At 41.8% G+C, this 27,185-nt stretch overlaps 3 protein-coding genes across 3 annotated transcripts in view; 1 reads left to right on the top strand and 2 right to left on the bottom strand.

The window, feature by feature from the left end:
* Positions 1-869: 869 nt before the first annotated feature.
* Positions 870-3,958, bottom strand: sowahca (sosondowah ankyrin repeat domain family Ca). The gene is made up of 3 exons (XM_028394094.1): positions 3,548-3,958; positions 2,417-3,192; positions 870-1,804 (listed from the first exon to the last, which is right to left on the bottom strand). The coding sequence occupies exons 1-3, from the start codon at positions 3,894-3,896 to the stop codon at positions 1,334-1,336; spliced, it is 1,596 nt and encodes a 531-aa protein (XP_028249895.1). The 5' UTR covers positions 3,897-3,958; the 3' UTR covers positions 870-1,333.
* A 796-nt stretch (positions 3,959-4,754) lies between these two features.
* On the top strand, positions 4,755-13,650 carry septin10 (septin 10). Its single transcript, XM_028393546.1, has 10 exons — positions 4,755-4,894; positions 5,534-5,648; positions 5,891-6,086; positions 6,221-6,407; positions 10,383-10,544; positions 11,144-11,240; positions 11,405-11,573; positions 11,646-11,778; positions 11,979-12,157; positions 12,377-13,650. Exons 1-10 carry the CDS (start codon positions 4,865-4,867, stop codon positions 12,390-12,392), a joined length of 1,284 nt encoding a protein of 427 aa, XP_028249347.1. The 5' UTR covers positions 4,755-4,864; the 3' UTR covers positions 12,393-13,650.
* An 801-nt stretch (positions 13,651-14,451) lies between these two features.
* LOC114426708 (E3 ubiquitin-protein ligase SH3RF3-like) overlaps positions 14,452-27,185 on the bottom strand; it is a 76,499-nt gene continuing 63,765 nt past the window's right edge. The window contains exons 8-10 of the mRNA XM_028394262.1: positions 23,805-24,130; positions 19,123-19,496; positions 14,452-18,522 (exon numbers count right to left, since the gene is read on the bottom strand). Coding sequence (XP_028250063.1) covers positions 18,354-18,522; positions 19,123-19,496; positions 23,805-24,130 — 869 coding nt within the window. The 3' untranslated portion in view covers positions 14,452-18,353. The remainder of the gene's footprint in view (positions 18,523-19,122; positions 19,497-23,804; positions 24,131-27,185) is intronic.

The following is a 27,185-nucleotide window of genomic DNA, read 5'->3' as shown; positions in this document are numbered from 1 at the left end:
TTCCTCAGCTAAACATACAGCACCTATTCACAGATGATACACACAAGATCAATGAGGAAATGATTGTGTATGCAAGGCTAAACCGACACATGGGGATACTGGAGACACTATCTATGATATTATATCATATAATGCATGTTGCTTACTTAGGAGAGGATTCTTACAAAGATTAACATGTGACTATCATATAACACAAGCTCTCTGAAATCTCCCAGAACATGGGTTGTAGCAGGCAGACAACAGTCAATCCAGAGAGGAGAGGAGTTGTTACAGAGGTGGAACAATCCTCTGTCTTTGTGCATATCTGAATAGTGGCAATACACAAATGGAGGTATCACACTTGGATCACATACTATCTTTGGAAGAAAGGGACATACTAAGTTGTGCTACAAAGAGATGACAACACTCCTCTCTACACTGGCGCTGGTGGATCAGGGTGACCTGTGCCAGTAAAAAATTCTTCACCAGAGGAAGAGAGAGCAGACACAGTAGTGGAGGCTGTTGACCTGGTATTGAGAACACATGAAAACATTGCAAGTTAATTTCATTTTTAGTGGAAACTATGCCCCATGTAATGTTATAGAATCAGTGTCATGGTTGCCATTTAACACTCTTACTCAATAATGGTATAGTTTGGTCCCTTTTTACCATTTAGTCCAAATGAAGAATAGAAATTGTGCCAAAATATTAAAATTGTAGTTTAATGATTTAGCTCTCCCTTCCTTGCAGCCTCTCTACAAAGCAGCTTAGTGGTTACAAAAAAATCACAAATTGCTGGATTTAACTTTACCATCAGTGTGTCATTTTACTCTTTTGGTGCCACCTAAGTGAAAGCTAGAGAAAGAATGTGTAACTATTTGATTGTGCCTTTGACATAGTACCTATATTCAAATGTAATAATATCAACTGACTTTGTCCATGCAGTTTTTCCATTTCCAAAGTGACAAGTGCAAACATGATGACTGTACATGGCCGACCAACATAACAATCCAGTTGTGTGTGTATATCATATATAAAACTCTGCAACAGTTTTAGATAAATAAAGTTTAGTGATAAATCAAACCATTGTGCTATTTAAAAATTCCAAAAAAGACACAATGCTACAAAAACTGTAATAAACCCTCTGTCAACAATAGTCTAACAACTGCAGTATGAACAAAAATAAATTAAAAGTGCTATAAATTAAAAATGCTATAATCATAAAACTTCAAAAATCTGCTTGATATAAGGAAGTCCATTTTTGTCATTAAAATATCTGACCTGTCAGATTATTAAGGTGAGTGAGCTACAAACTACAACAAACCAAACTGATTTCTGGATTGCTGGTGTGTCCTTATCCAAACAGGTTGGACAGCGGCCTGGTTCTGAGAGGACTGCTGGGCAGTTCCTCTCCTCTTCCCACCTCTCCTGTGTCCCTAAAGGAGGCGCTGTGGATGATCTGGGCTCTGTGGTGCCCGCGGTATAGCCGGGCATTCAGTCGGCTCAGAGACGACTTTCTCTGTATTCCCCCTTTAGTCTTCCCGTTCCCTGAAGCATCCTCTGCCGCCTCTGCTGGAGGGTTCAGTAGCCGCAGTGGGTTCAGATTGCCCTGGAGGACTCTGGGAAACCTCCAGCCACGCCCACTACTGCTGGCGCTGCTGCTGTTGACGTTTTCGCTGTCTGACTCTGCCCCTGGTGAGGTGACCACTCCCTCCTCCTGCAGGTCAGCAGCCAATGGGAGAGGAAGGTACTGGATGGCTCGCCTCCCACTGTAATCCCGAGCTTCTGGATCAGCCTCCCAGTCTGACAACAGCACACGGACCACCTATCAATCACAAAGAGATGTTGAGATGATGTCTTGTTTTGTGTGGTTTGGTAAACAAAACGTTGGTACAAAATATTTAATATCTGTGAATATTTTTTCCCTGTGAAGAAATACTGCAGCAACAGACATGTTTAGATGTGCCAACAGCAACAACAGCAAGGGGCAATCTGGTTGGTCGGAGTTTGTGATGGGCAACATTTGATAGGCAGACAGTTCATCTAATAAATAACTTGCATGTCCTTTTCCAACAATTTTCCTGGATGACTTCCCAGATGGTTTTGTGTAACACACATCTGGCACATACAGTTACTGAACAGTACTGCATGCATAATCTCCTGCAAATCCTCTACACTTTCCCATCTAATTAGAACTGTAGTGTGACAGTGCAAACCTTTGGTAGCATGCATGGAGAAGTTTTTTTAGTGGTGAGTCCAATGTTTGGTTTGTTTCACGCCATAAAACACATGTGATCTAACAGTTGTGGTAATCAGCCAAGAAAAGAATAAAGACGTTTAAAAAGTAGCCAGAACAGACAGAGAGCAGTTAATTACATGCTGTGTCATCTAGCAGGTGTGACACACGACACCCCACTCTCACCCCCCACAAACCCACCTGAGTGTGTCCGTGCATAGCAGCCAGGTGTAGCGGTGTGTATCCAGCACTCGATCTCACGTTTACGTTTACAGGTATACTGTTCTCCTTAGCAAAGGACAGCAGCTGGGAGAGCAGCTCCACTTTGCCCTGCTTGGCTGCCCAGTGGAGGCAAGTAAAGCCGGTCACAAAGTCTCTTTTGGCCACCAGGCTGGGTTCAACGGTTAGTAGGGGCTGCAAGCTGTCCCACAGGCCATCTGAGGCACACAACATCCACTCGTGCTCTAGAGGGTCCAGAGTTACAGAGGCACAGTCCTCATCTGTGGCTGAGGAGAGGAGTGATGCAGAGTCGCCGTCGCTCCTCACTGAGTCACGGAGGCGCGAGCCACGGTTAATCAGAGACCTCCGGACCTGAGGTGAACTACTCATCATCAGCTCTATGAAGTTCCTGCGACTTCCCTTGGGTGTGTTTATATCTAAAACAGGATCCAGTCCCTCCAATGCGCTGTCTTCAGAGAGGCAGCTGGTCAGTATGGCCCGCTGGGATCCTTTGGACACCCTATGTGCCCCTCTCACCTGCTGGTTGTGGGACCCTCCATTGTGGCCTTGGTCCACATCTGGAATTCCAATAACTGGGGCTGACTCTCGCCTCCTTCTGTCTCTCAGCTTCACCTCTCCTCTACCACCAGGGGTAGGAACCCCTACTGAGGGCTTACACTGGGACATAGCTGCAGGTTGTTTATTGTCATTCAGCTGTTTGTCATTGTCCAAGCTGGCAGCAGGTGGACTTGGTGCTACTGTGGGACAAATAAAAATGTTTATTATTTTCATCCAGCTCCATACATTTTATATTTTGTTGCATAGGTGTCCTTATAGGACCACTTTATCCTGTACAGGTATCAATGAGGATGCTCTGTTTTCAGACTCATCCTGGGATTCTAGCAGCTTCAGTTAGCCGTGCAAACAATGATTAAATCCCTATATTACTCACTAGGAGAGGAAGCAAGCAAAGCCTGATTCCATACTGGGAACACGCGGATAAACAAACAGGTACACAAAAACTTCGGGAACACGTGAAAAGGTAATTCCATATATTTCACTGAAATTGGACAATTGACAAAATAATCCCAACAGCTATGCCGTATGCTTTACCTGCTTGGCGTTCCTGACCAGGGTTACCGTTGTCACAGTTGTCCAGCGTCTCTGGGATGTTGCCGTTGCACTCCGCGTGCTCGTGGCCGTCTGCCTCTGTACGCATCACGGACTCGGTGCTGCCTTCGGTCTTTAAGCACACAAATTTCACGCCGTTTTCCACCTTCACAAAACCCACGTTGTCAACGATGCGTTTCAGCCCCTCACGGTCCACCCCTTCCTTCGACTGGACATTGTCCCGACGGAGTGGTAAGAAATGATCGTCCAGCTCCATCTGTTGGACCCTCCCTCCTCTCTCCAACAGGAACTCCTGCACGGCTTGCTCCGTACACGGGGACGCCATCATCATCCTGAATGGTTCCAACGGAGTGCTGAGACAACCAGGTTGGACATACGAGGGCCTTTCAGAATGCACCCATACTCATGTCCATGCACGTAGGTCGGTGACAGCAGATGACAAGCAGCATCTTCTTCTACGGCCTCCTCTCCTCCCCAATGGGGGAGACCAGTATCGAGGTCTGGCAGATAGGGGTCGCCGCGTCTTCTCTAAAGCAACCGCTCACTCTAGCAGAAATTATGATACGTTCACGTGTCGCAAAGTAGTCACATTTTAGTGAATAAATTATCAAATACCCTAACTGTTAAAGAACAGTTATACTTTACTTTATGTGTGGACCAAAACACAAGACAAAGTTCAATAATTTCACTCATACAGACTAGGAAGCAATGGCAGTGTCCAGCTTTGCTCTTATGATGCGGCTTGGTAAAATAGTTTCCTGTTTTTTGTCTTCAACTCTAAAGGAAGCTCAGCCATGCATTTTTATAGTGTTGATATAATTCCCGTGTCCGTAATTTTCTACATTCAAAGTTAACGGGTGATACCAGAGATCAATACCAAGAGCCGCTGTTGTGGATGCTTCCTAATCAAGTCTGAATTTTCCTACAGTCCGCAAATCCACATGGGCCATGGGAGCGCCTAGGAAAAAATGAGCTGGGCTGTACCATTATATAAAGAACGGGGATGTAGTAAATTCCTATTGTTTTGGATCTGCATTTTCTTAAAAAAATTGTTGTGTGCATAAACCAATGTATACTTCATATAATTACCATCGTATTGATGTAATAGTTGTTTTAAAACAATATTAAAACCTTCCTTTCTCCCACGTTATTCCTGCATTTTTTAAGTGGACTGGTCTGTCCAGTTGTCTACGGTTGACGCTGTGAGGCGGTCCCTAACAGGGTCTAAAAAAGAAGTCTTACTTAGTGTTGTTAAATTATTTATAAAACTATATAAGAGCCTAATCTCTCCGTTAAACTATGGCTTCTTCGGATGTTGCTCGGCAGCCGGTTAGTATATTTGCATATTTGTACATGTTCTTCACAGCTGAGCAGGGAGTGTCCGGGGCTACCATAAGTTAGCCAGCGCTAGCCTGATAACTTCTCTCTTATTCAAGTTATTGAAAACACGACATCTTACACAGTATCACACTGTAGTGTAGTGATGCTGTTGACCTACGCTTCAGGTCGACATTTATCCATAATATCAAGCTCTTTTTTTCAACCCCAAGTATTGAACTTTCTTTAAAAAGACACTCATTCTTCTTTTAACAAACTGACAGGCAGAAGCTGTCCTCCTGAACAAGTTACAGAGGTATTTGCTTACTTTAAGTCCTACTCGTGTGCGACAGTTCATACACAGTATAACGACATTTCACTTCGGGCCATGCTGTGTTCAAAGTTATGCAGGTAACGCTAGCACGGGACACAGACGTGTAGTCACTGAATGGCGCTATATAAGTCTGATGGATTCTGCTGAATCACAATCATCATACATGCATTTCAGCAAAGTTCACCGTAATCAGGCCAGTGGAGCCTGCTGGGGAGCGGACTGCCGACAGTAAAGACTTGAATAGTTCAGACGAGGACAGGTCATGCGTGCTTTAATTAACCCTAATGTTGTGAAGGTAAATCTGAATGAATCCACAGGATAAAGGAGTGCGACCCTTGTCTCTCGCTGGTCATGTGGGCTTTGACAGCCTTCCAGATCAGCTTGTCAACAAGTCCATCTACCAGGGATTCTGCTTCAATATTCTCTGCATCGGTACAAACACACTCACACACCCCCAGTAGCACATTTCCATTTGCTCCTCAACAGCCAGTATCCACTGTTACCACAATAGCTGTAATGAATAACTTAACGTCACTAAAACACTTGGTAGATGTACTGTTTAGTCATTCTTACTTTAGCAAAGGGTTACATTTTGGTACCCTAATGCTAACACTACATTTGGATGTTTCTGAAGGCTAGGTACTGAACCTGTATCCTTACTGTCTGTGCTTAAGGTGAGACCGGTATTGGCAAGTCTACACTGATGGACACTTTGTTTAATACCAACTTTGAGAACTTTGAGTCATCCCACTTTGAGCCTCAGGTGAAGCTGCGAGCTCAAACCTACGACCTACAGGAGAGCAATGTCCGACTACGTCTCACTGTGGTCAACACTGTGGGCTTTGGAGACCAAATGAACAAACAAGAGAGGTGCGGGGAAATATGAGTGGAGGCATGTGTGAGAGTAATGTCTTTTATTGAGAATGAGTGGGTATACAAGCTTTTTAAAATATACTCTCCATTTCTGATCTATGAGAAACCAAATCTATATGTTTGTCCTGCAGCTATCAGCCAGTCGTGGACTACATTGACAGGCAGTTCGAGAGTTATCTGCAAGAGGAGCTGAAAATCAAGCGCTCTCTTCACAACTACCATGACTCGCGAGTCCATGCCTGCCTTTACTTCATCTCCCCCTCAGGTCATTCACTGAAATCCCTGGACCTGGTCACCATGAAGAAACTAGACAGCAAGGTAGGAGAAAAAAACACTATGTTTAAGTGCATGAAAGATTTGAAGTGATGTATGTTACAATGTTACTTTGTAAATTACCACAGAATAGATACTCCCAGACAGGTTTATGTTTATATTTATAGAACAGTACACACTGTATTTTAGTGTATCACTAGTGTTTGTAAAAATCAATCAAGAGAAAGGTTATGGCAGCCATTTATTACAGCAAACTTATGCGTAAATATCTAAAAAGTATAGGTCACATAAGGTCAGCAACGGGCAACTATTCTGATGTCAATCTTTTAGTCATTAAATCAATTTATGGACTAATGAGGTTATAAATCACACTGTTAATGGCTTTTATTGAGCTAGCAGCTTGTTAAATTTAGCTTGAGCTTGATTTAGGCATAAATGAGCAATAAAGTGTAGCTCAGTACTTAAAAAAATGTTAATATGTTATTTACATTTTATGCTCATTAGACTATTGTTCATACAATAAAACAAAGGATAGGACAAATATAAAAACATATATTTAAGCCAATAATGATTTCACTGCTGAGATGTGTAATGTAAGGTGTAACGGACATGATTGTGTCACATTACCATCAACTACATTAACTGTTAGCGAAGTGGAAGCAAGTCCTTAGCTGTGACTACTTAAATCATTCTCAGCACACCTACACACGACTAGCAAGCACTGTCATATCATAGCAGCTATACAATACAAGCATCTCAAAGATGTCTCATACTGTCAGCATGACAAAGAGAAAGCGTAGTGATCTCTTTTAGGAGAGTGTGAAAAAGCTTTTTATTTAACAAAGCTCAAACTGAAGGCTTACTTTGAGTTGTCATAACTTGACCTGTTGAACCAAGACCCTGTTCACACTGGGGAAATCAATCCGGCTAGAGCGGGATTCAGGCTGTATCCGGATATATTTGGATATTTTTTTTCTGAGTCTGAGCAACGTGAAACCGGATATATCCGGATTGATTTCAATCCACCTCTTGAAAAGGTTGCTTTAGCAGTCTGAACACAATGGACATTGAGGACCTAAATGTGAACCAATGACATCATGATGTCTGTGAGAAACTGGGGGGATCAGTATGAGTGAATTTGCTGCCTGTGGTTGTGTGTAGCTCTCACTGTTGTGAAAAGTTCACTTTAACTAACTAAACCCCTTCCATTTCTGTTGAAGTGGTCAGAAACTTTCCCATGCTCTCTGCGTAGTGACGGTTTTATGCCGTTTCACTGTTCTGGAGTGTTAGGCACCCTGGATTTGTGTGTAAAAGCAATAGAAGAAGCATTGGAATGCTGTATTCACTTTACACACACAGACACACTCACACTCCCTTGAGTTGTCCCTTTGTGTCTTTGTACAGATACACACAGAAAGACCCAATTGTAGCAGCAACTAACAGTCACTCACTCAGACAGCTGTTGGGTCTCCTAGGATTGTTTTGTTTTCTCTGCTTGGATCAGTTTGTCTTGTGTGTGTGTGTGTGTGTGTACAAATGTGTGGTCTGGCTGAGAAGATTGCCTAGTGACAACAACTCATTCCAAGCCTCCCTTTGGCATGACAAAATGACAGACAGGACAGGAATGTGGGATAACTCAGACAGCAGACTGAAGGGCTGGGCCAGAGGTAACATCAGAAAACCTGGTCCCTGCTTATCTAAAACAAGATTTTTGTGTTAAATATAAAAAAAGGTTAGATATGTTCAATGACAATGTTTTTTTTGCTAAACTACAATAATAAAATAGATGTGTTTTTAAAATGACTATGTATAGTTTCATGATATTTATATTTAGTTTCATGATATGATAGTCTCCCTCTCCTTCATCCTCTCTGTCCTGTCTCCCTCTTCTTCTCCTCCTCTACCCGGCTGACTGGCAGCAGGACTGGTTCCCCCTTAAGCTGACGGGTCCTGCTCAAGGTTTCTTCCTCTTAAAGGGAGTTTTTCCTTGCCACAGTGCTCTTAAGGGGGTTTGGGTTCTGGGTCTCACGCTCTGAGTTTCTGAGAAGCGAGAAGTGTGATGTTTTTTTCTTTTAGGTAAAGAACTGTCTCAATCACTCAAAAACCCAACACACTTACTATCAAAGAGACTTATGCTTTTTATGTTTTTCTGACTTATCTAGAGTTTTACAATGTTGGAAACATTGTGACTGGAGGGTCAAAAATAAATCTTTGGGCTCTCTGACCTCAAAAAGAATGGAACATCCTTATATGACCATTTTGCTCAATGCAAACAAAAAAAACAAAAAACAATCTAAAACTGTTTCATTCATTGTAAACATGGATGTTTTGGGCTCCTCTATAACAGCCACCTTGCATTTAAAAGCCTCAGCATTGGTGAATGGCTTGTTATGCTTGGAGAGTACCCAGGCAGCCTGCAGACATGCACTTGTTGTCCTCCCTCAGCTAAAGTTCAGTTAATAATTCCGCAGGCATGGGAGTATTAAAAATTTCAAAGCAGCAATTTTTTTCTGACGCACCACTGACTGTTCCGGATATGACTCCTTGAAGCTTGCATGATTATATATTGTAACAATACTATATTCTTTAGTGGCAGTGACAGCAGTTTCTTAGCAAATGACGGACACAGGTACAGCATTTCTAGAAGTTTACATACTTATCAGTCATTCTTTATTAAAACTGGTTTTAACTTTTCACCTTTTTCATGCTTGAAATATATTCAGAAGGCCTTTCTCCTGCCAGTCTTCTCCACAAACTACAACACTGCATGTGACAGTGATGGATAGCTTGACAGCCTCGCAGCCTAAAAAATTGCAGTCGCCCTGTAGAGGCTTGCTGCAGTACAGGTAATATGAGTCTGTCACCACTGGCAAAGGCTTAAAAATAACATACATTTGGAAGAAAAATGAATAGATCAAATTATTATATATTACTCAGGATACAGTATTTTATTTTATGCTACCAGAGCATCTGGCCCTCACAGTGTCTGACGTGGAAAAAATCTGAGCCTTAGACAAATGTAGTTGATGGTGGTGACCAGCCTGTTGAGAGAAGAGCTTGAAAACATCACTATTACAACTCTTCACTGTGTTGCTTGCATGAATCTGTGTAGTCATTACTACCTGGTTACAGGATTATTACTCGGTGACATTATTTGTACATTGTGTCTGTGACTATTTGTTTACACATGTCTGTAACAGGATAGAAAACCTTGATCCTCTTCTCACATGTATGCGCTCTGTAGATGCACCTAGTGTAGACAGTCTGGTTTACTTTAAGTTGATTTACCCTGAGATGGAAAACCAGTTTCAGAACAGCTGGTTAGAATTATTTCAATCAACTCTGAGTAGGCTGACTGTACAGCAACTGAAAGGAGGAGGTTTGCTTACTTTTCCCACAGAAATGCTGTCATACAGCAAGTTAAAACACATGTTTTATCACAAAAAGACAAAAACAACCAGCTACAGCAGTAAAGGAGAGACAGTTTGATTTTAAGTATAATGTTTGGGCTGCTACAAGTCAGAAAAACTGTTTTGGAAGCACATTCAACATACTAAACAAAATAAATATCATTCAGTGGCAAATTCAATGTTCAGCAGCCATTTTCCCAACATGATGCTGTTTTCACACACATAAATATCCTCTCATATGCTCTGTCATTCATTAAACTACGGGTAGGTTGATAGCAACAGGTTAAAAATAGTTGCTTTTGTACTTTAAGAACATAAAGACCAAATACAATCTGAACAGTTGCTGTTCTTTTTTCTTTCTTGCTGATGCAGAGGTCTTTAGAATATCTATAATAGAATAATAGAATAATCTCATTGTGGCCACAAACCTTCTAACTGCAGATGGAAGTCTGTGCAAGAAGACAGAAACTCTGAGTTCTCAAAGAGAATGTGGCATTCTTTGCATGTTCTCACAGAGAACATGAACTCTTTCTGAAACCAGCAGATATTTGCACATATAGGGTAAGAAAGCAGCTGTTCATCACTAACATGCATTTCCACTTTGCTGTAGGTAAACATCATCCCAGTGATCGCCAAAGCCGACACCATCAGTAAAAGTGAGCTGCACAAATTCAAGATCAAAATCATGAGTGAGCTTGTCAGCAATGGTGTTCAGATTTACCAGTTCCCCTTGGATGATGAGACTGTGGCCAAAGTCAACACTACAATGAATGTGAGCAACACACACATACACACAGTCCTCTCACTGTTTGCACTTAGGCCAAGGGTGTACAGTTAGTTTTTCACAAAGGTCACATTTTCATAGAAAAAAGGGCCACAGATTCTATTTAAGTAAATATTATCCTTCCTCCTTCTCCTCTCTGTGTGCACCTGTGTCCTTCACACATGATGTGAAGATAACTTTACTGACCACAGTGTTAAAAATATTGAAAAACAAAGTAACAAACATTTGCTGCCTTTTGCTTATTCTTGGGTGGCACTTTGCACAGGTCTAACAGGCTGAAGCAGTGGGTTGGTCTCCACGAGTGTCAACTTTTGTACAGTTCATGGAAAAACAGCTTTGTTTCGACAGTTTGAAACAGAAAAGCACGGATTCTTCATTTTACACTGTACCGTGCTACTAATCAATTTAGACTACAAGTGAATGCCTTTGACAACCATTCCCTGTAGTTTGTCCCTGTAGTTCTGCAGTTCAGACTTGTTTTAAACTGTGCTGTGGATGATGTGCTAAATAGTTCACTATTATATTGAGGATGGTTCAATCTCTAAAGTGTTTGGCTTACACAGTATACATACTTCCATTTGTTGCAGGGCCACTTGCCTTTTGCTGTAGTAGGCAGCACAGAAGAAGTGTGTGTTGGAAATAAGATGGTGAAAGCTCGCCAGTATCCATGGGGCGTAGTACAAGGTGGGTGTGTCTTAATGCAGCTTAGCCAGTATTACTGCTCATCAGTGTTAACTGAGCAGTTATTTCAAGTGTTGGGAAATAATACCAGCTTTTTACAATTTTTAAAATACATTATTGTATTTATAATAAACGTAAAGGTTAATCTTGTGATTTGTGTGTGTCAGTGGAGAATGAGAATCACTGTGACTTTGTGAAGCTGAGGGAAATGCTGATCTGTGTCAACATGGAGGACCTGAGGGAGCAGACACACACTCGCCACTACGAGCTGTACAGACGCTGTAAGCTGGAGGAAATGGGATTCAAAGACACAGACCCAGAGTGCAAACCTGTCAGGTGAGTTGCCCACTCAAGCGGCTGCATAACACAGAAACATGTACTAACAGCTCACCTGTGTGTGTCTTGCAGTTTGCAGCAGACTTATGAGGCTAAGCGTCAGGAGTTCCTGGTGGAGCTGCAGAGGAGAGAGGATGAGATGAGACAGATGTTTGTGCAGAGGGTGAAAGAGAAGGAAGCTGAGCTGAAGGAGGCTGAGAGAGAGGTACAACTGTCACAAAGAAAAGCTGCAGCTATGTGACTAGGAGGGAGATGTTTGGCTCTTTCTTATTGTCTTCAGCTGGTGATGGATCAAAGTAGTTGTACATTGCCCGGTGCAAACGTGCCTTTTTACCAAGGACAGGTAATGTGAACATTAAACTCCTCTTTGTTGGGTAAAAACACATGTTGTCTGTGTTTATTCAGCTGCAGAGCCGCTTTGAGCAGCTAAAGCGCCTCCATGCGGATGAGAAAGCAACACTGGAGGAGAAAAAGCGGCTTCTTGATGAGGACCAGAGTTCCTTCAGCAAGAGACGAGCTGCTGCTCAACTCCTGCAGGCCCAGAGCCTCACTGCCAATGGCAAGAAGGACAAGGACCGCAAGAAGTAAGAAGCTTCCCCACACATTAGTGCTTCTAATTTGCTGTTTTGGTACACGGTATATCAGTCTTGTACTGTGAGAAGCTCTGATGACCAGAGATAGATATTGTTCAGCCTGCATAGGCTGTTGGCTGCTGGTACAGACACACAGCCATTGCATGTAATCAGTCCGCCATCCATCAGCAGATAACTAACTCTTCCTGTCTCTCTTGTGTTTTCTTTCAGTTCTGGGTTCATGTGAAGACTTTTGGATTTGAGGTGCACTCCATTATGACCAGTATAACCAGTAACATTCTATCCACTCCTTTCCCTTTCTGGCCAGTCTCAAACACTATCCTGGAAACTGACCCCTCACCACCAGCCAGAAGTGTGTGTGTGTTTTTACTTTTATGCCAAAGTTTAATGACTGTAGCCAGGAATTTTGTACACTTTCCTTAATGGTATTTTTTTTAATCTTGTAGGTTTTATACCTTTTTGTGTAGTGATATTATATTTATCATTCTAATACAAACCTTTATCTTCAATATATCAAAACATTTGCAAATTGAGGGAGTCCTCAGTGGGTGGATTCAGACACAACCTCATTAGACGCCTGATTGGTACAAATATTAATGGTCTTTTTCCAGGTATGTTGTATTTCTCTGCCATATGCTCAGTGTGCACTCTTAATATTTCAATGCACCAATCAACACTGCCTAACATCCATATCATTCATGTGTTGTCCCTTTCAGAGTCCCTTTGACTCTGAATGATCAGAACCTGCATGTAAGTTTACTTGAACAGAGTTGTGCATTCATCATTAATATACATCATAGTAACAGGGCATTATCTCTTCTTGTTTTCTGACCTCTGATGCAATCAACCTTGAACATGAGCACACCCACATTACAGTGAGTGGCACAGTCACACTGTGGCTGTTCCAAAGGAAAGCTGTTGATTCTGGACTTAACTTCTTCCAGTGTTTTTACAACATAGGAGGCTTAATTTGGGGATTAGGTTCATGTTACATTATATATTTATGTGTATTATTTAGTTAACTTGCTCCTTTATGGTTCATGCTGATACAAACCAATGATGTTAGCAGAATTAGAGTCAACTCGTGGGGAAAATGCATCCTATGTAATCAGTTTGTCAGGAGCACAAGGTGGTGAGGAGGCTTTTATGAGGGTATTTCTGCTTTATGCTTATCTACTCCTCTCTGTACTGTAAAACATACAGGTGTGACAGCCTGTCTCATTACTTCAGAGTACATCACGACACTGTGCTGCTGTAACGTTAATATTACTAGTAAAGTGGAATTTATAAGCCAGCATTTACTCACCATTATACTGACACTTTATATTTACACTAGTGCTTAAAATGTGTTATTGCCTTAAGTGTGTGCTTGTAGAAACTACACTCTATCACATACTTACACATCCAGGGATATACACAGGTGCCTACCAGAGAATGGCTTGTCTGAGTCACATTTGAACACTTGTATTAAAGGAATAGCAGTATTATTTGGGAGCTTGTTTCCTTCTTTCTAAATAAATGGTTGTATTTTTGTCATGGTGTATTCTGTTTATTTAATTCTCAGAGATCAAATGTGGGTAAGGTTAAGAGGAATGAGTTGAGGAATTTAGTGTTGGAAAAGGGACACCCAGAGAAGAAGACCTTCTCCAAGGAAAACTGAAGTAAAGTGTGTGGAGTAATTTGTCCTAGATTATTTGGGAGAGATGAACACAATCTCTACACTACAGAGATCTACATGCTGGCTACCTCCTGCTCATTTTTGAAATGAAGCAGTTTGAGTGTGTGAGTCAAGTTTTTCTGAGTGGGCCCCACCACCTTTTGCTAGTCACTTTAAATGCAAATAGAGGTGATCATTGGAGACAGGCTCTACTTCTAGAGATGAGGTTGTTGTTAAAGGGAAATGCCAGCAACGCTCTGAAATTACCAGTTACACACCTTGTCTCCTGTGAGTTGGCCTGAAAACACAAGAGGGGTGATAAGAAAGGAGGAGGACAGAAATGAGGGGAAGCAGAGAGGATGCAGGTGGAATGATGACTAAACATCCTTCACTGATGTAATGGCACTTTGTCAGACAGCTGTACCTCGAGTATTGATGATAATGAACCCATTGCAAGTGCAATGTAATTATAATTAGGATTAGGATATAATATGTTTCTCAGGATGAATTCTCTAGGGAAACTGAAATCCTAAAGGACCATACAGATAATGTGTTTGTTATGTTTCAGAGCACATGTGAATCGTGTCATGTTTTATCTCTGCAGCAGGAAAGAAAACACTGAAATCCCTTTTAAAACAAAGGCATTTATTGCGAAAAATGCACTTGACATGAAAAAACAAATCAACCACGGGTCATCAGTACAAGACGATGTATAATGATCACATGGTAGAGAGCGCCAGGCGCTTCCAGCCCGGAGCATGACTTCAATGGCACAAAAGGCCTATAAATATTCTGCACAATATAGAATTATATATATATTTATATATATATTTGTCTCTGTTTCTCTTACTGTTCTCAACTTGGCATGAGCATCAGTGCTGCACCAAGCTTTTCCATAAAGTGTTTTCATAGAGCTACATACAGAGGCCTCCTCCTGCTCCCTACTTCACACACACATATACAAGCCAAGTATCCATAGGAACAAATATGGCCGTCATCTATTCCAAGATGGCAGGGTGAGAGCTTCCTGGAAGGACATAAGAAGGCTGGACAGTAATTTGAAATCCAATACAAAATGAGCATCGTACATGGCGTGTTTTATATTGTGTTCAAGTCCAGTGGGAATTACCATTCACCATTTTTCATCACAAATTTTCAAGTGGTATTTACAACCAGGAAGCTGATGCCACTGACAAGCTTACATCACTGAATTTAAAAACACATGAAAACACCAGCAGTTTGTGTAAAGTGACCACTGTGTAGTGGTTTTATTCCTGATGTTTGGGCTGTTGTAAACTCTTTCTCCTCCCCACCATGGGACAAAGAAAACACTGCTGATCTCTAACACATGTGTGCTTCAAGTTTGGCTCAAGAGAAATTAGAGTCCTCAGCTCATTGGGCTTACAATCATGTTGAGATAAATCTCTACTCAAGAGTCTGTGCACAGCTGTTCTGCTGGTTTCTCACCATGGGCTAAAATAGAACTAGCAGGGTAATCGTACCGACACAAAGATAGTGGGGAACAATGACTTGCAGGCAGTGGTGTAGAATAAATGAGTGTGTGCTGATATTTGTAGGCACTGGGGTTTGACTGACAGGTTTTGAAGACCAATGGAGATGTGGCTAGATTTTCACTGATTAATATCTAAAGTTTGACATTTACTTTCCCGTTGGAAAGGAAAATAAAGTGGCACTTTCAACTGACTGGACAAAACAGCTCATTGAAACTTACAAACATACAAAATATCAAACTTCTACAAAATCAAAACAAGAGGAAATTTGATCAATTACAATTTAAAAGTGTAAAAAATCTCAAATATACCTTTAGTTGCATTTTAACAATGCATTTTGTCTTTGACTGTCTAACATTATTCTTGGCATGTTTTTTACCTCGACTAGTTACTAAGATGTATCACGAAGCATCGTCCAGTCTGTGGGATTCATCTCTCATCTGTGCGGATCTTTTATCTGTTGTTTCTGTCTTGTGCTCATATTCTTCGGTACACCACTAAGCTGAAGTTGGACAGATCCAGATACAGTATTTTGTCTGAGTGAGCTGGATCAACAGATCCGGAGCGCTCCATCACACATTGCTGCTGTGCAACGATGGTCAGAACTGTGTCAGTCCAGAGTCTCTGCCTCAGGCTCTGTGCATGTTGACATTAAAGTGGGTGAATGATCTTGTTGACAGTCCTGTACCTTTGTGTTCATTATGGAGTCAGATTATTTGTTTTCACATGTTTTCCATCTTCAGACTTTAGTTCAGTAACACAGGCTATTTACAAAAGTAATCAGGAGTTGTTTTGTGCCATATTAACTTCATGTTGTGTTTACAGGTGTACCATGAAGGAAGATAAGCAGGGTGGCAGGATCTGTGGAGCCTACAGTAAGCATGGTTATGAAGATGGTAACTTATGCTGCCTGGGTGGGAGCGGGTTGTGTCATAATAGGTGCTGATCCTTCACTGGTTGCCTACTTTAAATCCTTCTCACCAGTCACAGTCGATCCACTGGATGTAAAGGTACCTGAACCAGGTTCATTTCCACATAAACGTACATCTGAAGTTTTCCTTTTCATCTGCTGCATCCCTTTATATGTAGAGGGATTGCACGCGGAATGGGAAAATTGATCGGTCTTGTTTGCTGTGCTGCTTTTGATCGTGAAGACAGATTTATATTATATGATTTACTCTCCCACCTGCTCTCCTGGATACAGTCTGTCTGCTGAAGCAGAAAGCCAGGATTGACCAAAAATGATAACCGACATTGTGATACCAGTTATCTGATCAAGAGCTTTTGCTTTGTGAGCCGGATCACTCAGACAAAGTCTGGATCTGTACAACTCCTTTGGTGTGTTTTTTAGGCTGTTTGTGTTAACTGTGTTCCCCATGTCGCATGAAGGCAGAAGACTCAGCAGTGACTACAACAATGGCTGCTTACAACTGGGATAGAGCCACTTATCTATTGTTGGTTGAGGCTCACCGGTAGAGCAGGCTGTTCACTAAATGTAAGGTGCTGTGTAAATGCAGACCATTCTACATGATCAATAGCCGTTCTTTGCTTAAAAAAAGGCAGGTTCCTCACTAATGGCCTCCATGTCTGAATGTTGCTATGCTTCTATCTCCATCAACAGGGACAAAGGTAGCTGGTTGAATCGGGAAGATGAGACAGACACACTGACTGTAAGCTCACTAAAGTACATAACCAACAAATAATTGGTACATTGACGGCCAAGTGTAGAAAGACTCCATTTATGACGTTCTGCTGTACAGTAATCTCCTTTTACATCAGGCCACAGACCTATCACCCCTTGGACATGGTAAAGGTCAGATTTTCAATAATTATCCACATCAGGAACCAGGTTGGTTCAAATTTAAAGGCCGGATAAAGATTTCATTTGCATTTCACCAGCAAAGACAGTTTGTGCTTAGAACGGATGTAGAAGGATGTGACTGACAAGCAGCAATGAAAATCCATGTGTAAAATACTGGCATTAAATACTTTATCAAATATTAGCAAGTGCATTTTTTTGCTTCTAATCTTACACAGAAGTTCAAAACAACGTTATAAATACGAATGAATTCTTTAAAAGAGTTCTGGTCTTATACATTCAACAAGCCAGTTAAAGTTCAGTTGTATCCAGCTGTGGGCTGCGGGGGGATGTATGAAAATCACAGTACATAAAAGTAAATAATAAAAAAAGCTTTATACATTTATATAAGATATATAAATAGAAAAACGAATGACCTAATTCATACTTTTACTTTTTTGCTTTTAAATTAAAAATCCTGTGACAGAACATCACAGCAAGACACAAACACAAACATCTGCTTCAACATATAAAAAAACATGATGCTACATGCATTTTAAACATAGATTGTGTTGAAAAGAACCATGTGCTCACAGATCACACATAGATGTGCTCACCTATGAGCCCAGAGTTGAGGCTCACACACTTCCCTCATCACCCGGCCATACTTTTTTCTGTTTCTTTTCTCTTTTCAAACAAAGAAAGCACCCGAATTCAAGTTCTGAGGTCTCAGTGGAAAAGCAGAGCAGAGCTAATGCTTCTTGTGCTAGAGTTTGCTGGTGGATGATTCCAAGGAGGGAGGGCAGGGTTTGTCTTCCTGTGCTCTGTGAGTCTGTGTGTGCCGTCAGTAGTCTGGAAAACCAATGCTGAGTGAATGATGGGAAAAAGCTGCCTTGCTTCCAGAGTGGCTGGGCTGGTTGAAGCTAGGACTTGCTTTTCCTGTTCAAGTGTGTGTGTGTGTTGGTTCAATGGACTGATAAGGATTTCTGGAAATTATTACCAATAATCTGTTCATTTGAAACTTCAGTTTTGCTCGCCAAGTTATAAATAAGAATTTGAGACAAATTTCATTTTTTAGTGTATCCAGGTTCTTAAGGCAAGCTTGGTTCGCAGGTCCAGCTCTAATTTTTATTTCTAAAAAAAGTATAAACCTAAGAAATCAATATCAGCCCAACATCTGTGTATGTGTGTGTTTTATGACTGAGAACAGTGTTTCTCTGTTCAGAAGCTTTCTACGAAGCTGCCAGGAAACAGACCGGTCTGCCCCGTCCTCTGCAGGGTGCCCTTGTACCAGCCATCCTCCCTCTTCTTATGAACGAACACCACGTCCCCCTCCCGAAGCTCGATTTCCGCCTCACTCTGCGGCGGGTAAGGCACCACCACCCGATACCTGTAGCACAGACAGTCAGTGGAAGAGCTGAAATCACACACAAAGCATTCACTCAGTGCTCTGATCAGTGTAGTATTCCTCAAGTTTAAAAAGTGTTTCCAGTCTCCAGCTGCAGTGAACGTGGGGTTAATGTATTCCAGGGATTATCTGTGTTCCATGTTCATTGGTACCCTGACACCAGTGAACTTTGACATCTAGGTCAAAAAACTGCAGCTCCATGAGTGGCTGAGTAGCACTTGAGTAAATTCCAAAATGACTTCAGTGTTAAAATATCCAAGTAGAAATAAACATGCTTATGGCCCAGTACACTTGGCCTTTTGTAGATTATTAGGGCATGGTTTCTTTGAGTGATTGCTGCCATGCCCCCTTGGACTGAAAATTGTTTTAAAACATGATCACTTTTTTCACATCTTAATAAGACACAATTGTTTTCCCCACCCTGCTGTCCTTGTGCCTGCACTGCAGAAGGAGCAGATCTATTGTAGAACCAGTTCTCCCAGCATCTTGCCTACAGTAATGATACGTGCTTCATTCCTCATCCATGTACAGCCATAGACACAGGTCAGGTGTTCATGATTTCATGGATCTGTGTGTGCTCACCTCTCTCTGGACAGGGGTTTAGGCTCAGGCCGGAGGACCATCAGAGCATTGCCAGCTCGTGTTGCTGGGGGCGACATGGGAAAGTTGGTATCCAGAGAACCGGACTTCCTGTGCAGAGGTTCCAGCCCTATCGCCCCTGCCATGTCGCTTTCGATTGGACAGGACTCTGCTCGCCCCTGCGATGCCATTGGACAGGAACCTGAGCGGGTGTGGTGGTGATGGTGGTGAGGGTGGTGTGCGGGGTTGGTGGCTACGGCACCTTGGCCAGTCAAAGAGGGGTCGTGGTTGGGTGGGGAGGACGGGGGTGAGCGGGGTTTCTTCTTCGCTGCAGCCCCCGACAACAGTTTTAACAAGCCTGCGGCTTTTCTTTCCTTCTGAAGATGGAGGGACGTAGAAAGACAAGATGAAGACACGGAGTGGGAGAGAGAGAGAACAAGACAGTAAATATACTGTAAAGACTGGAGTATTACTTTAATCTTTACTGATGGATCATTTAAGGTACACAAGAGTGTACGGGGCGTGTTTTCCACTAGTTACTTAAACTACTGGATCTGTGGTTTCATTGCCAATACATTTCAAACATGAGCTCCTCACATAGGCCTACAATCAGACAGAAAACTGTGGCTGACCGAAACTGTTGTGGCACGTTTAATGTTGGTTGGGCAGGATCTTTTCACAGGTAATCTGATCCCTTATTACCAACAAATGAATTCATTTTGGATTAAAAGTCAGCGATTCATCTCTTTTTATAAGTAACCCTAGCAACTGTCTGACCAATAGGAATGTGTCTGGATAAGAGCCTATTGATTCAATTGATTGGTCAGTTGCAGGCAGAGCATCACAATGGATATTTTCTACAATATGCATCAAAAAGACAAAATAGCAGCTTAACTTATTTCCTCTCTATGACTATGACTCAGAAAGAAGGAAAGGTGAGTACCGGTAGAGTCTTCTAAAAACAAATAGGCCAAGCAGAGAGGTTTGCTGACTATTCTTCATTCACACACACATTACATGTGAAGCAGTATTGATCATAGAGGAACAGTACACTGCTGTCCATACACTCAAACTGATGAAGCATAACTATAACCCTTTGCCATTGTACACCTTCACAATTACTCTGCCTCAGCCTTAGCAGCCTTAGCCTTAGCACTGTATGCATGAGGTGTCACCTCACCTCTCTGCAGTGTTGTTCTTCTAATTAAATATGCAATGTGTGTACACCTTTAATTGTACTGCATCAGTCAGCAATGGAGCAAAGACCATCCCTGCAGCGTCTGGCTTCTTTTCTCAGGTCCTTGTTTCTCTACATGTGAGTTCATAGTGTTCACAAAGACTTCTTTGTTTGTATGAGTTGTGATCCTGGAGGAATCTTTGCATTGCTCATCAGACTAGTTAAACCAAAGTATATGCCTAATGTGAGAGCTAATGCTAACAATATAATTTAATCATATTACAACAAGACTTTTTCAAAATATTTTCATTTTTCCAGTTAGCTCTCTGGCTCCTCTGTCGCACCAAATCTGCTGCACAATCTGTAATGTGCAGGTGGAGGTGGCTCTGTAATACAGCTACTGAACCAGGGATAAGACCTGTGTGCTGCATGATGCTGTGAAAAGGAGAAGTATCAGTAAACATGGACGGTGATCTAAATGGTGATCTGTCACAGAGAAAAAAAAATACACACTTGTTTTTGTTTTCTACTGTGGAGTTTAAATAGTATTGAATTGTGTTCAGCCTCAGGAGACAAATTAGCAAATGTACTTGTAAAATGACTCTTTTGTCATGATCCTCGTTTTGTTAGCTTTGTTTTCCTTTAAATCCTTGATCTTCCTTGTTTATGTAGTTTTGAGAATGGTTTTATTTTTAAGGTAGTTTTCCTTGTGTCTCTCCATCTGTTTGACTTATTTTCCTGTTTGCCTGCTTGATTGATTAGGTCAGGGATAAAGGTGTGGAGAAGTTTAAAGCAGGGTTAGGTTATAAAAAAATCCCAAGCTTTGACCATCCATCCATCATCCAAAAATGGAACAAGTACGCCACAACTGTAAACCTACCAAGACAAGGCCGTCCACCTAATCTGACAGACCGAGCAAGGAGAGCACAGAAAAGTGTGGCAGAAAAGTAAGACTGCTCATCACCCTGAACACACCATCCCCACTGTGAAACATGGTGGTGGCAGCATCATGCTGTGGCCGTGCTTTTCTTCAGCAGGGACAAGGAAGCTGGTCAGAGTTGATGGGAAGATGGATGGAGCTGAATACAGGGTAATCCTGGAAAAAACAAGTTGGAGGCTGCAAAAGACTTGAGACTGGGAAGGAGATTGACCTTCCAGCAGGACAGTGACATACAGCCAGAGCTACAATGAAATGGTCTCCATCAAGAATGGTCATGTGTTAGAAAGTCCAGACCTAAATCCCATTGAGCATCCGTGGCAAGTTTTGAAAACTGCTGTTCACACACGCTCCACATCTACTCTGTCCGAGCTTGGGCTATTTTGTAAAGAAGAAGGGTTGAAATGTTTTTCTCTGGTAGAGGCATTCCCCAAAACACAGAAGACAGCTATATCTGCAGCGAAAGGTGGCTCTACAAAGTATCTCAATCTCAATCAAACACATTTAAGTTGTGGTTGTAAGGTGACATTTCAAGGGAAATGAATACTTTTGCTTCAAGAAGCCATGCTTCTATGGATTTAACATAAACACACATATATATACAGGTTTTATTATTTTCCGCCAGATGTCTTTTTCCCCTTGTCTGGATAGTGTAATGCTGTCTGGTGTACATTGGCACAGTATTGAAATACTGTAAACACATAAAATGTTCCGCAGCAACACATTTTCTTTTTTCTTTTCAAATACAGATTGTTTGAATTCTAATTTGGTAGGGGAGAAGAGGATAGAGAGGGAAACAAAGGTGAATAGACGGAGGAGATGAAGGAGAGAAGGAGACAGAGCTAGAGGGGAGACGACTGTGAGTAGGTGGGAAGAGGAAGAGAGAACAGAGGGATGTTGGCATAGAGAGAAAGAGGAGGGAGGTGGGGTTGAAAATGGCATAGAAAGTGAAAATCACTCCCTCTCTTCTTTCATCTGCAAGCTTAAAGGCTTAATCTCCTTCCTGTGTGTGTGTGTGTGTTCTCATCTGCATGAGTCAGTTTACATTAATGTCACCCTGCTGGTGTTGTTCCAAAACTAACCACAAGAGAGCAGCAGACATCCACATTTTCATCAGATTCTGGCTCTGACTTGCAAGTTAAGTGATACTGTATCTATAAAAATGGAGTGTACATGCGTGTGTTTAACACATTACAGCTACAAAAAGCAGTAAACAGCCTCAGCAGAAGAAGGAATTCACCACCATTCACAATTGTTGCCCCGTGCGGCGTTCATGGCCTACAGTGTACAGTACAGAGTATTAAGATGTCTCAGGATGACAGCAGTAATGCAGTGAAGGCTCCTTCTATCCACCCACGCTACTTATGCTGCCATCTTACTCAACACACTCAAGAGAAATCTAAGAATCAAATGGGACCAACACAGAAAGAATATAGAATATAAGGATCCAGCACACAGTGAAGTTCAAATAGAATGTAAGGCAGCCTCTTCCTTAGCAGCTGCCTTGTGAATGCAGACTTTTTGGAAATAGGCGACAAGTGCATAACAGTGTGCAGCTAGACATGATGCTGTCCGCATGTTAGGCAGTGTCTAACAAACAGTCCTCATAGCTGCTTTCTGCTACCCTGACCTCAGGCTGGAGGATTAAAGCAGAGTTTCACTGTTTCTTGAGTTTCTCCTGAATTTTCAGCTTGTCAGGATGTAAAGCTTTTTAATTAGCTATATAAACAGATGCTACACCTGCTGAGACATACATATCAAGAGGCTGTTTTTGAAAGTGCCATTTAACTACATCCAGTGTGCAGGATAAACTCCTGAGTCCAGCCTCTAAATGTGAGAACCCAGCCGTCTGATGATGTAAACAAGGCCCCGGCCTGTTGTTCTGTGGTCAATGAACTGTTTGTCAGCTAGCCCTGTAGTTATATCAGCTGTCCCAGACAGTGGAGCCAGCAGTGATACAACTGGAGCCGAGACAGACACGAGCTTTCAGTGCCATCCTTCACTGTCAGCGCAGCCTGATTTAACATCCACAGCTTTTTTAACACTGCAGCTCTAACAACACATAGGAATGGCTTTTAGCTCTGTATCAGCTGCCTGGCTTAATAGCATTCAGTGAGGAAGAGGAGGTCTACTGACACATCATACACACAAAATACAGACACACACTACAAACATCACACCCAATACACTGTGATGATAACCGTAGCCCCCTGACGTGAGTGTGTATGTCTTATCTTTGGGGGGTTGCAGAGTAAGTTAATTTAACACGTCAGTTGGATACTTTATGAGTGGATATTGACATTTTAAAGTAAATTCATTAATGTGCTGTATGTTTACCTGTATTGATATGTGTGTTCTGTTAGTCATTATGGGAACAGTCTCTCCTCAGATACTACAACAGCTGTTTATTGTTGTGGTAAAAATAATAGAGGTTGCATTATAATAGCCAATGATTACATTAGCAACAAAACACAATAAGTTCATACTAAAATGAAAAAAAAGCTCAAGCATAAATCTTGATATTTGGTATTTATATGTGTTTCTGTTATTTCTGGTGAGGACGAGCCTCACCTTCTCTGCTTTGGGTGCGAGGGCGCCCTGGGTGGAAGCATGGGAGGGGCCTGGCGAAGGAGGCTGTGGTGGACTGGAAGCCTCGCCGTTGAGGAACACTGCTGACACGTTTGGAGGCGTAAGACAGGACAGAGGGGAGGAGAGGGGGAGGATGGGACGCGAAGCTGGGGAAGAGAGTGGTGACGGCCCTAAGCTGGGTCCAGGAGACACCATGGAGAGAGGACGACCCGATTGGCTGGGGCAGCGCGAGGGGGAGGAGCTCTGAGGACGCAGGGGAGAGATGGCCACCGTGGGGCGCTCTGGACTTCCAGCAGGGGGACTGTGGACTAAAACACACACAAATACAGGTGTGGATTAATAAATGGGACTCTTCACTGACTGAAGCCTTCACTCAGTGAAGAGTAAATTAAGTTTGACTACGTGACTTTATTACAGAATTTAGAGTTTAAACAGGAGAGTTTATAGTAATCAGTGAATGGTCCGTATGACAAAAAACTGTCAGATCATTTCAAATCAAATCAATTTGATATTTAGTTTCAAGTTTGACCGATTAAAATATAATATATATATATTGTATAATATATGTTTTTATATATTTTATATAGAATAATTTGTATATATAATATAAATACCTGGCAAATACGAATTAGAATGAAAAAAGGGAACTTGTAGTGAGACATAAACCTTATTTGGAATATAAATAGAACTTTTTCTGAATGCTTTACTAAAGTGTGCAACACTAGTTAATGCACAGTGTGACAAAATACTAAACTGGATAATAGCATCTAATTCATCCAAACGCTGTATATCACTTGGTGAGCTTGCATATTCCATCACCAGCTGACATGATACTACATGTATTTTGTCCAAAGATGTGGACATTAGTCAACAATAGAGAGGAAAGGTGAATGCAAAGTAATGTGATTAGCCAGCTAGCTGTAACTTGTTTATGTGGTATGAAATTGGAGTCAACTGTTTCATGGTGCTGCTGATAACTCCTTCATATACTGTACATGCGCACAATAAGAGCAAGTGTTGCTACCCACTTCCTCTACTACACTGCAGCACTCGGCCATGAACCCGTGGAGAGAGGTGTGCTGTTCGTGTGATAAAACCACAAAATGCCAGAACTATGCACATACTTTATTTTGTAATGGAGGCCAGCTGTCCGTATGTGTGTGTGTTTGTGTATAGGCTATATAAAAAAGGGGAAAGAAAAACGGAGAAAATGGGAAGAAAGGAGTAGCTCTGTCATTATGCCTACATAAAATGAAAAGAACAGTGATGTCATTCTGCTGCATGTTTGTGAGTCAGTGTGTTCGCTCGTGTGTATGTGGGAGTGTGCACATGTCTGTGTATGTTATTTTAGCAGTCTTCTCACAGTGTGTACTCGCCAGCCTCCCAAAAGAAACCTTTCCCATTATTTTCTCAAAGGGAGAAATAAAAGACACAAAGAGAAAGAGAGAATGGGCCATTTGAGAGATGAATAGACTCTGAGTGAAGAACACGGCTGATAGAATCTAGACCTTGTACAGACACAGGTGTGTATGTGTGTGTTTCTGTGTGTGCAGAGTGTGTGTCAGTGTCTTTGTGTTGTGTGCGTGGTTGCACTGTTTGTGTGTGCACATGCACTAACACTGCAATTGTGTTCAAATTATCCAACTGAGTTACAGTATGTTCTTGTACAACCATCACAAAGTGAATGTATCATGTTGCTACAGAAAGTTTACACGGCACAGAGCTGACACAAAGTGTGGACACATAGCTGCAGGATTCACATTCAAGGGGTCTGCATCCTCCACAGTCTTAAACAGCCTTGATCCATCCTATGCAGATACTAACAATACTATCCTCAACACGGCATTTATCGCACACCATGCTGTACAAATGCATCACAAGTCCTTCTGACACAGATTGTCGAAGTAAGACACATTCTTATTACACGAGTGGGGGGGGGGGCTTCTGGATAAAGCATGCAGGGAAATGAAAATTCATTTGCAATGATGGCTGTTTTGGACTCAAGAATGAAACACCCACTCTGATGTCTCTGCTCTATTTAGACACAGCCTCAGACTTTGGGCCAGGGAACTAGTAGGAGGAATTGTAACATGTTTAATGTCTGCTCTGACTTAACACATGAGGAGGGAAGTGGCCATTGCAATGTCAGTTCTCTGGGTTGATTCCACAATGAATGTTCTTGTTCTCTGTTCATGCATGCCTTTAAAGCATGTGGCAGAAATTACAGTTTTTTCTGATTGCTTAAACACTAACAATGATTCTTATAGCACAATTTCTAAAACTATTAATAGTTATAGCAAAATCACTCACTGAGTTTGCAAAACTAAAAGCAAAAAAACTGCTTTACACTCAATTTGCACTTTTGTAACACACAATTTGCAATTGTATAAATATAATCCACTTCACAGCACTCTTTTTGCTGAACTGTAAACACAACTCACTGCTTTACACACAACTTCCAAATGATCAACACACTCCTAGTCAAACTACACACATGTATGGCTGGTATTTACACTATTTTGCCAACTGTCTGGCTACACTGTCACATGTGAGAACTGTTTTACATCATTAGTTCACTTTGCAATCAGCATGAGCTCTGTAAATAAGACACAGGTAAGCTTCAGTGTGGAGAACAATGGAGGGAGAAGAAGACTGAGAAGAGAGAGAATTAGAGGAGGATGAGGACATGAGGAAGCAGGAGGAAGAGGACGAGGAGGTGAAGAGGAAGGAGGAAGGGTAAGAAGAAATAGAATTACTGATGTCATCAGAGCTACAATAGTGGATCATGTGATCAACCATGGAATGACCCTAAGGGAAGCTGGACAACGGGTTCAGCCTGAGCCGCTACACTGTAGCAAGCATCATAAGGACATATTGATGAGAATCGGTTAGTACAGTTCCCTCACACTAAGTTTTGTAGGTGTACCATACTCTAATGAGAAAAACAACAATACTGTACATGTAAAACTGAAACTGTTACTCCACAGAATTACTAGACATCCAGCATCTGGAAGGAGGCATGCGAGGATATGGACCAGGCATCATGTCAGGCCTGGATACGGCACTCCAGGAGACATGTTCCCCGGTGCCTTGGACTAGAAGACATTGCATGTGATGTTGATGAAATTCTGTGGCCAGACCCAGAGAGACAATGAGACTGATTTTCTCTCTCTTTCAGTGAAATTGTATGTTTTCTTGTGTTTGTTTTGATGTGTGTGAATAAACATTCATACTTGAAATTTGAATCCCTGTGTGTTTATAGAACTATTTATGACAAAAGTTTGACCTCACATGGACAGACCTTGTGCACAGAGAAAGCAAAAGCCAGATGTGTTTTCAGTTACAGTTTTTTCTGATTGCTTA

Source organism: Parambassis ranga, chromosome 21, assembly GCF_900634625.1.
Source record: "Parambassis ranga chromosome 21, fParRan2.1, whole genome shotgun sequence".
Taxonomy (NCBI): Eukaryota; Metazoa; Chordata; class Actinopteri; family Ambassidae; genus Parambassis; species Parambassis ranga.
Note: the sequence above shows the minus strand (reverse complement) of the source record. Positions and strands in the feature narration are given on the sequence as shown.

What these genes read in the sequence shown, in the direction of transcription:
- sowahca (XM_028394094.1), bottom strand. Translation starts at nt 3,896, where the DNA reads ATGATGATGGCGTCCCCGTGTACGGAGCAAGCCGTGCAGGAGTTCCTG. An exon ending in TGGTCAGGAACGCCAAGCAG is followed by an intron (nt 3,193 to 3,547) that starts GTAAAGCATACG and finishes TTTGTCCCACAG; the next exon opens with TAGCACCAAGTCCACCTGCT. An exon ending in CTATGCACGGACACACTCAG is followed by an intron (nt 1,805 to 2,416) that starts GTGGGTTTGTGG and finishes TGTGATTGATAG; the next exon opens with GTGGTCCGTGTGCTGTTGTC.
- septin10 (XM_028393546.1), top strand. Translation starts at nt 4,865, where the DNA reads ATGGCTTCTTCGGATGTTGCTCGGCAGCCG. An exon ending in AAGTCAACACTACAATGAAT is followed by an intron (nt 10,545 to 11,143) that starts GTGAGCAACACA and finishes CATTTGTTGCAG; the next exon opens with GGCCACTTGCCTTTTGCTGT. An exon ending in CCAGAGTGCAAACCTGTCAG is followed by an intron (nt 11,574 to 11,645) that starts GTGAGTTGCCCA and finishes TGTGTCTTGCAG; the next exon opens with TTTGCAGCAGACTTATGAGG.